This window comes from Hippocampus guttulatus, chromosome 16 (genome assembly GCF_054856545.1).
Source record: "Hippocampus guttulatus isolate MCC_2025c chromosome 16, RoL_Hgut_1.0, whole genome shotgun sequence".
In the NCBI taxonomy this organism is placed as follows: domain Eukaryota; kingdom Metazoa; phylum Chordata; class Actinopteri; order Syngnathiformes; family Syngnathidae; genus Hippocampus; species Hippocampus guttulatus.
In genome coordinates this window covers 2,053,416-2,069,742 of record NC_141276.1, presented here as the reverse complement: position 1 = coordinate 2,069,742, position 16,327 = coordinate 2,053,416, and the positions used below count along the sequence as shown (strand labels likewise).

General features: G+C 47.2%; 1 protein-coding gene across 2 annotated transcripts in view; it reads left to right on the top strand.

Moving 5' to 3' along the window:
* The window catches only part of LOC147192384 (myosin-10), a 31,144-nt gene that overhangs the window by 3,215 nt on the left and 11,602 nt on the right, over nt 1-16,327 (top strand). The window contains exons 3-10 of one of the 2 annotated variants that reach the window (XM_086132820.1): nt 2,794-2,950; nt 10,693-10,720; nt 12,247-12,349; nt 12,642-12,671; nt 14,830-14,922; nt 15,247-15,310; nt 15,572-15,670; nt 16,060-16,203. In XM_086132820.1, coding sequence (XP_085988946.1) covers nt 2,794-2,950; nt 10,693-10,720; nt 12,247-12,349; nt 12,642-12,671; nt 14,830-14,922; nt 15,247-15,310; nt 15,572-15,670; nt 16,060-16,203 — 718 coding nt within the window. The remainder of the gene's footprint in view (nt 1-2,793; nt 2,951-10,692; nt 10,721-12,246; nt 12,350-12,641; nt 12,672-14,829; nt 14,923-15,246; nt 15,311-15,571; nt 15,671-16,059; nt 16,204-16,327) is intronic. The other variant, XM_086132821.1, reaches the window with a different exon arrangement.

Genomic DNA, 16,327 nt, shown 5'->3' with positions numbered 1-16,327 from the left:
TATGGTTTTCATAAATAGAATGTGGGTTGGTTGTCACCTAAGGGGAATATCATTCGGGGACTTCGAGGAGTGTTGAAAAATCTCAGCCAATGCACAATTCGGTCACCGTTTATTTCACCAGAAATGGAACGCCAGCTCCGAATGAAGAGAAAGCGTCACATTTCATTGTGTCCAAGACGCGTTGTTCGTCAAACATGCTGTATTCATCGACGGTACACTACCACACACTTAGGCCATCGCTCATGGCTGAGTCGCTGTTCTATGGGAACGGCACCGATGCAGAATGTCGGTACGAAGCAGAACTTGCTATTGTCCCCCTTTGGAGAGTGAATACCAGAGGCGGAAAAGAACCTCTGTGTAAGGGAATGCTGGGGATTTGCTGCCTTGCTCATCATCGCTCACTATCTTGTTTTAATGGTCGTAGTGGTCATCATGCCTGGTTGGTGTACCTGTGTCGATAGTTTGCGTCTTTTCTTCTAATCCTTTCTCAAGTTTTGTGCCTTTTGTCATTGTCAAACGTTTCAGAAAAGACGCCCTGGGATTTCTTGCACTTTTTTAGCATTGTGGATTTGCATTCTTCCTCTGGCACTGGTGTGCAAAGCTTCGCATTCTCAGTCATTTATACTTTGAATCCCAGTCCTGTAGTGGAAGGTGGCTCCGTCTGTGCTTTTCATGGCTCATGTTCCGCTTGGGATCTTGTTAATTCGTATTTTGGCTGAGACAAATTGTCAACATGTGTTCTCACTAAGTGGGATTCTTTTTTTTTTTTTTGACAGGAAGAAAGTTTCCTGGCTGAGTTGTTTGACTTACCTCCTCAGAGTGCAACGATCCATTGCAGACATGCTGTAAGGCCCCCCTAACCCTTCCTCATGCTGAGGATTTACAATTTAGGTGATGGCTTCCATATCCGAGTCATCGCGCAGACATTTGACGTGCGCCATCATTGAGGCGCCGGTCATTGTCGTAGCATCTCGACCGAGTGACGGCACACTTTTGATTGGGAGGATTTATTTCAACGCGGTGGTGCGTCACAGGCTAATCAGAGCTCCGCGGTGGGCTTGACCGCGCTAGCTTGGAAACAAGCGGGCCTTTATATCGCAAGATAAGCCTCAGCTGTCAGAAAGCATCGGCATTCTTCCATGGCTAACGGATTGTCCGTCCGTCTGCCGATGTGCCTTCCTTCTGCCGTCCACCTAAGTTCTTTTATTTCCAACTGAAACATGTGCATTTGTGAAAAAATACACATTTAGCTATCAGTCAGACCGCCCGCTCTTGAATCCGAGCTTCCCAATCAGGAAGTCGGTGCCATTTTATTCCGCGCATTAAAAACTCCTCATCGTTACGTGAAAGGCACTGTTGTGTCTTGCGCGTCGGACGTGTACAGATGAGAGCGCCGCGAAGCGAGCAGTCAAGGTCTTCTGTCCGCCCCACAGAAGACTGGTGGCATGAAGGCTCCGGTGTCTGTTGTAACGCGACAGAGTGCCGTCTACTCGACAATGTGGAGCGGCGTGTCCACGTCCTGTCCATGGATGGCACGTGGGCTCGGCTGTCGTGTCCGCTGTTGCTCAGCTGTTACCAGGCCGCAGGATCCCCTTCGCTGAATCAGATTTCACAGTGGAAATATCACCTTCCCTTTCCTGCATGATGTTGAGTTCTTTGTATAGTCTGCTGCTGCCAGTGACCGACCGTGAACGTTTGCCAATAGTAGCGAGCTTCGGTGGGATTTCTATCATTTTTGATCACTCACGTAAACAACACGGCAGCTATATATTACATGCAAGAAGGCTTGACGTGTTTTCAAAATATATGAAGGAACTCGGCGCTTGCCCCCCCTACCCCATGAGTCACTGTCTGTCACGGCGGCAAATATATATGACCTCTGGAAAACGTTCAAGGAAATTTCCCCGTCTCAGAATGCTATTTCTATTCGATGTACCGTATGTGAACGTAAATAGAGCGAGTGACGCACCACGTCGTTATCAAACGTGATTTGGGGTGTTAAGGTACACCGCCTCTGTCATTCCTCAAGATCAAAAGCTTTGTCTGGGCTTCTTGCTGTGTGTTACGTGCGGAAAGGCCGCACCGTGTTACACCTCGACTGAACTGGACCTTTAGGAAAAGCCATCGGGCTCATGTAATTGTTTCTTCCAGCCTCTCTGTGCTTCGTCAACTTCTTTCGCAAGCGTTTTTCGTTTTCGTCTGCATCATCGGAACAGAACATCCACTTGTTGTTGTTTTTTGTGTGCGTGGGTGGGGGTGGGGGGGGGGGTTCAGAGGCGCCGCACTGAGCGATTACCTAACGATTTCAGCATGCGATCTAGTTCCTGGATGCCTGCTCCAGAAGTCTTGTCACAGTAGACTCTAATTATGATACACACATCAGCGTGTGGCACAGCGTGACAGCTCGGTGGGCAATGAACGGCCGGATGCACTCTCCTCTTGCCAATGAATGGCAGGGTGTCGAAATGTAGTAAAATGGGTCTTCAAATTAGGCTGCCTATCACCAAAAGAAATCTTTCCAGAAACTGTTCAGTTACATTGGAACGGCTTTCACGGAGTTATTTTGTCCTTTAGGTTCCAGATGGGGACAGAACAAATAACAAAGGTTCAATTGCCTTCAGTTTGAGTGATGCTAAATATGAAATGTTATTTTTAAAAAAAAATGCCACGAGTTAGAACAAAAAGATGTTGACTGGCATCTGTCGGCTCTTATAACAGAACCACTCGTGAGTTTTTTTTTTTTTTTTTTTTTTTTTCCCCCAGCATGTTTCACAGTCCATGTTCTCTTTGCAGACCTATTCGGGCCTGTTCTGTGTGGTCATCAACCCCTACAAGAACTTGCCCATCTACTCGGAGAACATCATTGAGATGTACCGAGGCAAGAAGAGGCACGAGATGCCACCTCACATCTACGCCATCTCCGAGTCGGCTTACCGCTGCATGCTTCAAGGTACGACTTTTGTACGTCGTCGCCGACAGATATGTGTGTTCGGACCTTCTTGCTCCGTCAACGTTAGCGAGACTTTTCGAATTGGACGTTGCTGCTGTGCGTTACTCTACCGGCAATTTGATTTGAGTTGCTTTGCTCAGAACGGGTGAACGCTCATTCTAAGAAGCGGATAAAAAGTCGTGTTTTTTATTATTATTTTTTTTAGCCAAGGGTGACTTCAGAAATGTGGTCACCCCTGTGAAAGAATTTAGTTCCCTTGCTGGCGGCGTCGGGTTGACTGCATACTCCAGGAGATTATTGTGTGGAGAAAGTGTTTAAAGTGTGTGAAAGGTCACAAGGTCAGAGAGGATATGACATTATTGATTATATCTGAGAAGTGAAACGTATCGAGGGATCATCAACTGGATGTGTTTTTTTTTTCACCGCGTCCCATTGGCGTCGGGTCATTGATCATTTACTCTCGAATATTTCAGATGGCGTAAATGAATCACCTAAATATCAATGTACATCAATGTACACCTAATAATTCAACATCAAAAATATTAGGGAAGTATGTGGTCATGCGATTACAAAAAAACCCCAACAAAACCTCATGTACGGGGAATGCTCTGATACTGTCCGTCTGTACTCATATTTGTAAAAATGCTCCAAAAGTTCGACTACATATTGAAACCTCTCTCAGTCCATGAACATGATGCAAGATGTTTACGCCGGTGCGGAACCACTCCTGCGCCACCATTTTACTTTGACCCGATTTTTTCCCTGCAGGAGGTTTCATTCTTTTGAGCCCCGCGGCGGGAGGGGCACGGTGGCCCGTGGAATGAGGTTATCACTGTCCCTTCGATGAATACCCCGCCGTGCTAAATTCTACACTCTGAGTCACGGTCAAGTTGTCTCGAGAGCAGTCCATTACCCACTACAAGTCTCCTTTGGCGAGAAGTGCATCGCCATGGATACTGTAGGTGTGTGCATGTTGCGCGTGAGCGACCAAAATAACCATCCCCAGGAAACTCGGATAGATGTGGCACTTTCTGTGTGACGGTGTTTTAGCAAGGCGTGAAAAAGGGGCTTTTGTGTTCCGCTGACTCCAGCAAGCCCTCCGTCTCGTTCTTGGGCCTTTTTTCTCCCCCCTCATCCAAATCACATTCCTGTGACTTTACCTCCTTTTCTGACTGACCAGCTGGTGTCTCTTTATCGCCCTTCTGTCCTCCACACTCCAGAATGGTTTCATTCCTCGTTTATTCGTTTTCCGACAACAAAATCCTTTGGCTCGGAAGAGAGGAATTTCCCACATCCTTGAAGGCATTTTGGTTCTCCCTCGTTTGACATGAAAAATACGACCGCAGATCTGCCGCAACTGTTCTAGTCACTCTGTCCTCTTGAGTCTGTATTTTCTAGCCTTTTTAGAAGAAAAAAAAATAGCAGGCGTAGTCCGGAATGTCGGCTCTGTCCCTTTTAGGATATGGCAAATGTTGCCGTGGTTAGGCCCCTTCGTTGGCGACAATGTCGCATGGTGAGGTCAACGCTGGCGCTCTGCCATTCCCGTACAGATCTGGTGGGACGGCATCGGTGTAGTTTGGGAGGAAGGAGGTCACCCCCCCCCCCCCCACACCACCACTTCTGTTACCATTGCATGCATTTTGGCACCCTCATTAAATTGTCATTGAAAAGATTTATGAATGCTCATGACTAAATTATTTCATCGAGAAAGAGGAATGAGCAGAAATGTTGAGGAATGTCAATACTCACTCCCTTCGGTGGAAAAACCCCATTAGCGGTAGTTTCGGAAGGAAGATTAAACAATTTGGTCGAGAAGGAGGGTGCTGGAAGGTGACTGGAAACGCACAGCACAAGAGACCAGGAGTTATGCAAAAGCAAGAGAGGGGGTAGAGTTATGGGGGGGTAGATGGGAAATTCAGAGGGGGCAGCCAGCATTGTGCCGCACAATGGAGCCTTTGTGCAGTCCGAAGGGGGGGGGGGGGGGGGGGCTGGGACCTGCGTGCTGTGTGGCTGCGGATGCAGACGGGTACTCCTGAAATCTCCCCCTGGGAAACGGGGCCTTTCTCTGGGGCAACGAGGGCAAGCAGAGCCAGTGGAAGGGGGACACATTTCGTTTGAGTGACAAAAACAGGTGTGCTGCGTCGGACCGAGTGTGTGTTTAAGGAAGGGGTATCCTCATCTTCAAAAGGTCTGTCCGTGCGCTGAGCATTTTCAGGAGATGACTTTCAGACAAATGTGAGGCCTGTTGAAACGGTCTGTTGCTCGTATGTGCAACTTGGCCGACGCGTCTTTTCAGAGCAGACAGCTGTGGAAGTCATACAGCATGCGTTCATAGTTTTGCTGTGTTTTTTTTTTTTTTTATAGCTCCGTCCTTAGTTGCAGATACATTACTCGGCACATGCCTCAGTGTTGCCCCTACCATTCGGCTTTTGCAACGAGATTTCCGAAAAGAGATTTCATTTTCTATAGCGTGAATACAGCGTGCATATCATCCACTCATCAGGGTCACGTTTGGTGATCGAGACTTCTGAAGTTGACCGAAGAGACCTTCAAAAGGGTCTTTAAAAGTCTTTTGGCTTCATTAAACCCGTACACACCCTGTTGATATTCCAGGGTTGTGTTTCCGCATCCATTTCACTCAACGTTTTAGTTTGAGACCAACGGATCGGTCTTAACGGCGTTAAGCGTAATACACGCCCTTTTGTGATTGGGCCCCCCCCCCCCCCCCCGCGTGTGTGTCCGCATTCCTGTGGCGCTGCGCAGTGCAGCACTCTGATATTCCAGGTGCCAGCATAAACACACATGCAACAGGGTATGCAGACGTTCGTAGTGGCGAAAGGGGTTCAAGCGAGCACAAGCGTAGGCAGGAAGAACACAATCAACGGTCCAGACTGAAGTGTGACATCATGACGTCTGTTTCCACTCTTGCCCGCCCGCTCGACAGATGTTATCCACCCAAAAGGCTCGCGACAAGAAAGCGCAGCCGCGGCTTTCTCCTCTCTCATTATGAGACGTACTAAACCCTTCAATGACGCGCTCGTGCCATCTCGCCGAGGCTTCGCGAGTCATCGTGAAAGAAAGCCGTGACATTTCAAAGACTGGATTCCTCGGCCCAATGATGTCTTGCGCACCATATGAGCACCTCGCCATGAGAAACATGTGCGGCCTGGACTTCGTCCACCACATTAAGAGCATTTCAGTAACATGCTTGGTGGAAAATTTGAAAAGGGAGAAAAAAAAAAAAAAACCTTGGCAGAAATCTCTGCGCTGTGGATAGAATAAGAAAACTAAATATGTCCATCCACTGACCACATTCTGTTCTTCCTTCATGTTTGATGACAATTTGTGATTCTAAATATAGACTCGCGAAGAAAATATTCGCCAAAAGTACTGCTAATGTGCCATCTTTTTGACACGTTGCAAATCTTTATTTTTGTGTTTTTTACTTTCACGGTGTGCCACGTAATAAACTTAGAATTCTTCTTTGTAACTCAAACCTCCGGCGCATCTGTTTTCGGTGCGTCCGCATGGGCACCGTTACCTACCTGTCTTCATCAGGGTTGACCTTTTTGACTTATTAACTTGAAACCTCAAAGCATTTTATTGCGCTTAAGGCCTTTTCTCATGGGCTATTGTTAAAGTGTTTTTTTTTTTTCCCTTGCGCTTTAAATTAGGTGTCTACTCACTACATAATCCCGTCTGCTACCGGCTCCCTCAATGCTACATCCCTTTGGTGAATTTTGACACATAATGATAAGGGTGTGCCTCCAGTATGTAATTGGACAGCCGAGGTGCGAATGACAACGGCTTCCTCGCGTTCCTCCCTGTCGGTGTGTGTGGAGAAGCCTCCACAAACAGCACGGGGGGGTGGGGAGGGGGTCGTCGTCGTCTCTACCTCACTGTGCTACTTTCTGCGAGGGCGTGGGCGATCACTAACTCCTGATGACAAACTATTTTGGTCTGTGATCTCAGCTGCCAACTGCCGTCACTCGTCCCAACGCAGAAACAACCTGAGGATTTCATCCGCAAGTCTATCAGCGGCTGACCAGGTTTTCTTCTTTTTTTTTTTTTCTTTCTCTCCCCCCCCACCCCCGCCAGAGTTGTTTTCTCTCTGGTCCGTCACCTCTTGAAAGAGCGCCACATTCCTCCCGTGTTGGAAATTTCACGCTCATGTCTTCCCTTTTGTTCACGAGTTCATCAAGTGGAATGATGCCGCTCAACGGCCGGCATTGTTATGCCGAAACACTTTCATGTGTCCGATTGGCACAGAAAAAAAAAAAGCTTCTTTACGAGGGGCAACGGGTTGTTGATGACACACCATCGCTAGCTAAAAGCCATAAAACCGAACTAATTGGTCGACATTTTGTCTCCTGCACACCTGCTTCTCATTTCCCCGAAACTTCACAACCTGCCGAAAACGCCGCCCGCCCGCTCTGCACCCCGCAGGCCCCCCGGTGCTGATGGCGCCTGCTGAATTCCAGCGCGCACGCATAGATCGGTCCACACAAACGGCCAGTCAGCTGGCTCTGTCGGTGGTTGTCGGCCTTGCTCCTCGTCGGCTCGCGCATGCCTTTGAATGCCAAGCTGGCAGCTGGTTCAACAGCGTGCAAATGACTAATGCTTAGTCATTCGGCGCTTACCAAAAGCCACCGTCGGTGTACTGAAACCCGCATAGTTTGACCTCAAAAGCGTATTATCCTTAAGCAAGAGGTCCGCAACGATGCCAATTAGTTATGAGCATTGACCGCAACCATTTGATGATGTCATTTGGCGCTTCTCTGCTTTTAGCAGCTATAATAAACAAAAATGATTGTGGTTGCTTAAATGTAAATTGCATTCTTCAAAAACGGATTCAGAGCATGATCATTTTGTCATTTTCAAAAAAAAAAAAAAGGACATCATTGCGTTAAACTGCGGATCCCGATTTAAACTCTCCTCCAAAGGTTTGCCACAAAATCGATTCAGAGATTGTTGATTAAAAGACAAAGGAATCGGCCTCAAGGTGGAAATCTCTTTTGTAGAAGAGCCCAAAGGATCCCTTCATCTTGTTTTGTTTTAACAAGGGAGAGAAGAGTGCCGCCGGGTGTGCGGCCGCGGCTAAATGTCACCAAATCTAATCGAGATGAGGAGTTCGGCTGCTCGGGATTTCTGATGCGCGTGAAGTGGTTACCACGGTGATAGACCCGGCGCTGCATTCAACTGCATTTTACGACTTCTTTTATCAAGCAAATTGTGAGCTTGCGCAGTAGCGTGGAAGAAATGTTTTACACCCATCTTGTTGGCAAGGACAACAAAAGGGGGGGTTTCCAACCATAACCATACGATGTCCGACACTTTTTTTGTTTTGTTGTTTACATATTTTTGTTGAAGCCGTGCTGCAGATGCAATTTTTTTTTTTTAGGCAAGTTTGATAAATGGAAATCAATTGGACTTTGGTTGAGGTGGAAGGAGAGTGGGAATGCTCTGGAATGTGAAGAATTAAGGTTGCTTAATCCCCTTTGGGAATAAATTATTAGCAGCAGAAGGAAGCCTGCTTTCATGTTGGCTATGTATGAATCTTTTCCACCCAAGATGCAATCTATCCACGCGTAACCCGCATTAATTCTCCAGACTCCGCGGTCCCTCCAAGCAATGTGAACTCAAGTGCAACTCCACGACGCCTTTCATGATCGGTTTAATGCGGCTTTCGAGTGTTGAGCATCAAGCTTGGTATTGGGCTACTCTCCCTTCCGACACGACTGAAATATGTTTCCACAGTCTTCACTTAACACCTTGAATGATAAATGACTACGCTGTCTCGTTTCCATAATTTCCACTCCGTCCGTCTTTGCATCACTTCCTTTACATCGAAGCGAGTGGCTGTGACATGTTACAGTGCAGCAACAGCTTCTGATGAGGTGATGAATTTTCTTTTTCTTTTTTTGGGGTGCTCGGTGAGGTTTTGGTCATCTGGCTTGGCGTCATATGTGCAGACGTTCTATTGGGGGAGAAGTGAGGTGGGGGGGAGAGGGGAAACGAGAGCAGACAGAGAAGGAAAGCCCAAGGGAAAGAGAGATTTATGAAAGGGGAAGTTATGAGCTTCTGGAAGGAAAGAAAATGTTTCTTTGACCCATGCTTTGCCGCTATAGCATCCTGGGGAAATATGAGCTAACCAAGAGCTGCCGAGTGGGTCAAAGTGGGCCAGGTTGACTTTGTAGGCATTAAAATACACAAAGAGCTACATGAAACTATACTCTAAGAAATCTAAAACGTATCTTATTTAGCAGCAGCGTCTTAGAAGGTGTAAGATGACGAGCGCGGTGGCTTTGCCGGCATTTCGTTGAAAGTACGCAGAGGTGCTTCTGAATTTAATCTGACGGGAAACGAAAAAGCTTCTCACTTCCTGCCGCAAGAATTCCAGCAAACACTGAAGGAAGCGGGAGGAGAAAAGAAGCCCACTCGACTCTTTGGAGAGAAATTAAACTCAACTGGCACCTTTGTGATGGCCGCAGTCCATCAAACCCGTGTTGCCTGAGCCTTTTCCGTGAACCAAAGTTCAACTTTACAACTTTGTTGAAGACCAAATTGTTCTAATTGGACAGTCCAAAGATGAGGTCAGCTCGTCCACGATTCCGACTCTGACATCAGTCTGCCTAGCGAGCCCAATAATGAAGGTTTGAAGTGTTGCGTAGCAAACCTCACTCGGGTTACAAGTTTATTTTGGAATCAAGAGGAGACTGGCTGCATTTTGGTGCCTATTATATGCTGGGGGAGATAAATCTCTGAGACGCCCCCCCCCCCCCCATCACCCTTCTAAGAAAAGCAACTGCTTCACATGTAATCATTTACCCCCCCCCCCCACCCCCACCCTCCCAAAGAAATCTTCCTTGCAAGGTTTTAAGCTGATGTAAAGTCGACTATTGGATCTCAGACAAACTAGTCTATTCATTTTAAGAATTAGCAGACTATTAAAACATGCGGCAAAGCTCAGTGCGCACAACTTTGGTCCACCGCAAACATCTCGAAGGTCGTGGCTTTGTTGATGCAATGTACTCTTTGGTGGGGCGCAGGAGCAGACCGACTGAAGCGCAAACATTTTGCCTGCAGTTCTTGACAGCTGTCGTTGTTTTACATGAGAATCTGGTTCAGTTTGGGGGGGGGGGGCTGGAAAAAGGCGGGAAGTGGGTTTGGTGAGCACTCAATTGTGGGCTGTGGCTGTGGATGTGATGGAAGCACTTCCTTTAACAGAGGGGGGTCGCATTAGATTCGGTTATATAAGATAAATGCTCGCTGCAGTGTTGAGTCCTCAAGACTTTGTTCGAACCTTTAACAGCCCGCCAGTGGACCGAACATGTTGGCACGAAGAACCAAATGACATCGAGTACAACGTGTGCCGATTGTTGCGCAGATGCAGCGGCGTGATTCAGAGTTCAACTGTGACTCATTCAAAGTACGGCAACAGATTTAGACGACGGCGTTGTCGCCGCGTGCTTTCGGCAGGAAGCTTTAGCCACCGCCCACCCCAGTCACTCAAATGAATCCCGTCATGAAAAGTGAAAGGCCAAAGACCTCCACTTGCTTCTCTGTGCGTCACCGAATGCTAGTTATGCTGCAAGACCCGGACAAGTTTGACTCCAACCGTCTCCTTTGCTCCCACGTCAGTCACTCTTTTGTCTGTTTGCGTTTTGCATCCAATAACTTGTTGCAAAAAATGTGCAAAATAGAGAGAGATGGTGACCCCTTTTCTTTTCTTTACCCAACAGATCGTGAGGACCAGTCAATCCTTTGCACGTGAGTATTGTGACGACTCTTACAAAAGCTCTTCAGACACACACACACACACACACACACACACACATATCGCGGAACTTTACATCAGTGGTGGGCGATTCATTTTGCAAATAGGCAAAATGAGAAACCAGAACGCAGGCCGAGGGCCAAGCTGACATGCTAACCTCGACTTTGAGTTTGTATTTTGAAAAAAAGCATCTTGTCATGTCACTGTCCAAGAAGTAGTTTATCGGTCATCCTCGTAGCGGGCGCAAACATAAGCACGCCTCTCTAATTAGCAGTGTGGCTGTGTAAAAAGCGCACACAAAGGCCGTCCAGAAATGCTCTTGCGGCTCTTTTGCAGGACTGCTGCAGAAAAGTGGCTGTTGCGCTGAAAAAAAAAAAGAGACTTCTGTGGAAATTGGATTGGAAGTTTCTCACAATCCTGCTGAAAATCTGTCCTACATTTTGCTGTTTTACGATGTCAAAATGACTGCTGTGGGAAAGGGTCATTAAAACAACAAAACTAGTGGTGGTGTTGGCGGGGGAGGGGGGGGCTTTTCGATCTGTAATTTTGGCATTTTGCACAATGAGTATTCAGTCATTCATCATTTTGCTGGAAATGCTTTTCGGAGTTGCGCACCGATTGCGCTGCCATTGGCAAGTCACCAGTTCACGGTGTACCATATTGGTCACATTTCCACGCGATACGATCCCTTTCTTCGAGGCTGCTCTCAGAATAGATGACGAATAAGGAAGTTAATAATCACGGTCGTATACAGGAGTCAAAAGGAAAACTTGTCAAATCTTCCAGACGGCAGTAAATCCAAATTTCAGCTTCCCAGCCACCGAGATGCTTGATTTACAGCCCAGATGGTTGTTTGATACAAAATCAAAAAACACGCCGTAAAAAAAAAAAAAAAAAAAAAAAAAAAGCTCCACATGCTCCCTTGTGTCTATTTGCTGCGTTTTCGAAACATGACAACGGGGAGGTTGTTGAATTTCTCACTTTGGAAGTATGGCTGTCCGCCAACATTTACAATGTGAAACGCGGGTCAGGTTGCTGCAGCCAAATGGGATGCGCTGACCTACGTTGCCATGTTTGCATCCTGCCTTTGCGCGCTCGCCACTCGCATCTCAGCGTCTCGAATGCAGAGAAGCTAATGAGCAGCTTGACAAAAGCCACCGGTATGTTGCCGCACGTCCAACTGCTGGACTGCCTTCCGCCTTGGCCACGGTTTTCCGGGCTGTGGGAAGTTGGGATGGTCCTCTCTCACCACGGCTATCATTAGAAACTCGCCTGAAAGCAGAGCCTGGAAACTTTGGAGAACGGCCCAAAAAAAAAAACGTGAAAACCATCTCGGCAGATGGGGGATGAAATTGAAACCAACAAGACATGCCTGCAGGCGTTCGCCCGCCCGTCCCTTTGTGTCTTCATCTTTCATTGATCTTTTCGAGGTTCAAGTTTTGCGTCCGTTCCTTCCGAAATGGACGTGTTTACACCCTACACCCACAATTTCAACCCTTTTTTGTGTGTGTTTTTCCAGAGGTGAATCGGGGGCCGGGAAGACGGAGAACACCAAGAAAGTGATCCAGTACCTGGCCCACGTTGCCTCCTCACACAAAGGACGCAAAGACCACAACATTCCAGTAAGAGCCCCACTCTGACTTGAGCGTTAGCCGAGCTTTCTTCCGCCGTCATCCATCCTCTCGCTTTAACCTCAAAATGGAAACGCTCATGCTGACTCGATTATTACACGCGGATTTTGCCGACCGGGAGTCCCACGCTAATCAACAGCTAACTTCATAGGTTTGCGTGTAGCTTGTTCCTGCTTCGTGCCATGCAATGGCAGTGTTCATTGGAGGGAGGGTGGGGGTGGGGGGGCGGGGGCTCGGCTTGTGTCTGACATAACACTTGCATTTGTTTATCCATAACAAACAGCCAGAATCTCCCAAAGCATTCAAGCTTCAGGCAAGTGCATCTCCCGCTCTATCGATACGCGTTATCATTTGTGCGTGCGTGTGTGCGTGTTTGCATGCCCTCGTCTTCAGATATCCGCCGCTTCCAAAATGACTTTGCATGATTAATTGAAGCTTCCTTCTTCATGAGGTTATTTGTTTGCGCTGGCTTCGCTTCCCCTCGGGATTATTTGCAACGCTCTAAATCTGCCGTGAAATCGACAGGCGGATGAAGTTAAAGGGCCAGAATGGAGTTTTAGTAGAAACACATGTCCAATGTGCTGAAATAAATCTCACATGTCACAATCGAGCTCAATTCCTGTTTGGCATTTCTGTGGATTTGATGTCTGTATCATTTCGAGCCACCGCTCACAATGAGCATCTCGTGACATTGCAAGAACTGTTGCAGTGTCCTGAAATCTGACAATTATCAACAGGGTGTTCTCCCCTTTGTTTTTTTTCTGGGGGGAGGGCGGTATGAGGTCGCCAACCTTTTTGAAACTGTGAACTACTTATTAGATTAATGCAAAGGGCTACCAGTTTCAGAAGGGGGGGGGGGGTGAAAAGATGCACATATCTTGACTAACTATTAGAAATCGAGTGTCGATGCATGCTTTTAGCACAGAATAACAAACGGAGCATTTATCTCAAAGTCGACGATAGTCACGTTATCGCTGCATGGCCAACAAACCAAAAATGGGAATCGGATGGCGGAATGCACAACTGAAATCTCCCCGCATGCCATACGACGTGTAATGCCGTCTTAATATAACCGTTGGCCCATTTACAGCTAACCCAAAAGAAATACTAACTACATCTGTCTGTTGCTAATATAAAACGGCACGAGGCTCCCTCGTCTGCCGCTTTCCAGGCCAACAAACAAGGCAAACGATGCTTTTAAGATGCTGTGAGCGAGTAATTGTAAACCTTGGGCCCCAGTCCCCCGCCTGCCATCAATCTGACCTCCATCATAGCGCTCTCCTTCTGCAGCACATTATGGCCGCCTCTGAGCAAAAGCCAGAGGAATGTAGACACAGCGATTGAGAGAGCGAGAGAGCATGGTAGGGGAAGAAAATATGAGGTAGTGGAGAAACGCAGCAAATCACTTGGGAATGTCTGTCTACTCTCAAGTTGTACATGTGCCGATTTTTGAGTTAGTGTATGCCATCGTCGGCTTCAAAAGACACTGAGTAATCGCTGCGTGAACGACTCTTATTTGCTCGGCTTCCACGTGGACTGTTTTCACCATGTTTTCAAGTCCGGTTGTTACTATGCTATACGGCACTCCAAAGTCTCCTCGAGTTGTTGTCCTCATGCGTGTCGCCGGCGAGTCGTAGCCCGTCGCAGCTGATTTTGGGGCGAGAAGTGGGCTACGCCCTGGACTGCTCTCCAGTCGATCGCTGGGCACATATTGGCAAAAAAAAAAACAGTTTCAACTTTAGGGTCACCTGTGGTGCGTGAAGGACCCGGACAAAAACGACCGCTCCACCGTAGACAAGATTCAAACGTGCAAGGCACTCATGCTAACGTTGCCAAAGTGCCTCTATTCAAAAGTACTTGTTTCTTATTTCAATCCACTGAAAGGATCCCACAGGTGCTCTGAAGACACACCAGGTTTTGGCCCTCTTATCTTGTTGGCCTCTCTTGCCAAAAATCACATCGTGCTGATTAAAGCAAAAGAAAGTCGTGCCAGAAGCCGCTCTGTTCCACTCGCCATGTTTTGCAATATCGGCAAAATACACTTTGTCGCGTTTCATTTCTTTGGCGTCGTAATAACGTGTCCTTGCACTCGCTCCCCAAGTACTCCGGAGTTGTCTGAACTTTTCCTGCCGAGACTTTTTGTAGCCTCGTTGACCTTCCCAACCACATAAGAAGCTCAAAGGGGCTCTTGGATCTAATGTCTCTTATGTGTTTCGTTGATTGTAACGAGGTTTTTATCACAATTGAGAGCGTTACCTTAACATGTTTTGGATGTTGCACGTGTTTCATGTAAATCCACACCTTTAACCCTCCGACAGTATTTTTAACCTGATGCTCGTACCTCGATGTTGACAAATCCGTTGAATTGTGTTTTGCGGACAGCACTTAACATTTTCTTTTTCTGGTTTGGTGAAGGCCTTGCAGTGGTTGGCCAGCCAGGCGACCGCTGACCTGTTTTTCTCTCTCCGCAGGGAGAGTTGGAACGCCAGCTCCTACAGGCTAACCCTATCCTGGAATCGTTTGGTAATGCCAAGACGGTGAAAAATGACAACTCCTCCCGTTTTGTGAGTTCACCCTTATGCGGGGGCCATCTTTGTTTTGACTGTTGAATTTATGTGCAGGAGCAAATGATGCGCTACATTATCAAGGTTATGATCATGCTGCACCCAAAGCCTACATGCACACATGTCGGAAACTCACCGGTCTGCGATTGAGATTTATTATTATTTTTCCTGGCTTTTCCCAAAACGCCATCGAATTTTGTTTTCTCCACCGCATTTGTGATTTGCAGCCACCGACACAAACTACCAGTCGCGGGGTGGATGTTGAAGACGCAGGATGCGGCGCATATTCTTTTTAACCTGATGATTGATCTTCCTTTACCACAGGGCAAGTTCATCCGAATCAATTTTGATGTCGCGGGCTACATTGTTGGGGCCAATATCGAAACCTGTATCCTTGTTACTGGAAGAGTGATTGAAGATGAATGCCGGTCGGAATCCAGTTTGTCCTTCCCTGACAATAATAGATGTGGGGCCCGGCCTTGAAAGCGTCTGGTCGCAGGATTATATCACACAAATGATTGGCTCCAAGGTTTTTGTCCCGAAAGAACTCCCATTCTTCAGTTGCAAGGCAGAATTTGTTGTCTCGCCATCTAATGGTTGCTATAGCACTCTTGTCATCCCACCGTCACTCCTGAACAACCGCTGTCAGACCTTCTGGAGAAGTCGCGGGCAATCAGACAGGCCAAAGATGAAAGAACTTTCCATATTTTCTACCACTTGCTGGCAGGCGCCGGAGAGCATCTCAAAAGTGAGTTTATTCCTTCGCCAGCATCGCAGTCAGAGCGATTTATTTACCGTTCCAGCAACCATAAGCGACTTTAGAAAGCTGCTTTGAATTACTGGTGCCTTTTCATTTTGGATGTCCTTTTTTTTTTTTTTGGATACTTTGATTATTCCCCCCTGTCCTCGAGAAATGTCTCTCCGAGCACACTTCGGAAACAAAGTGCAGTACCGTCCTGTTTGATTCATACGAAAAATTCTTAATACGTCAATTTTGGGAAAATGTCGTTTTTGCCAAAAATGAATTGTGGATGAAATGTATCCATCGCATCCGTTTAATAAATCCCCGAGTATGGATTTATGACTTCATGTGATTGATTCCATGCTCTCAAAAGTCATCTTTCTCTCCCATGACAGCGGACCTGCTCCTCGAAGGCTTTAACAACTACCGATTCCTGTCAAATGGTAACCTTCCCATCCCTGGCCAGCAAGACAAAGACAATTTCCAGGAGACTCTGGAGGCCATGCACATCATGAGCTTCTCACACGATGAGATTGTCTGTGAGTGGGAGTTGTCGACGCATTGCTGTACTCCACCGGGCTTCTCTCCACATTTGCCGACAACGATTTAGCTTCTGTTCCTTCCTCCACTTGAACGAAGATCAATGAACGTTTGTCTTATTCT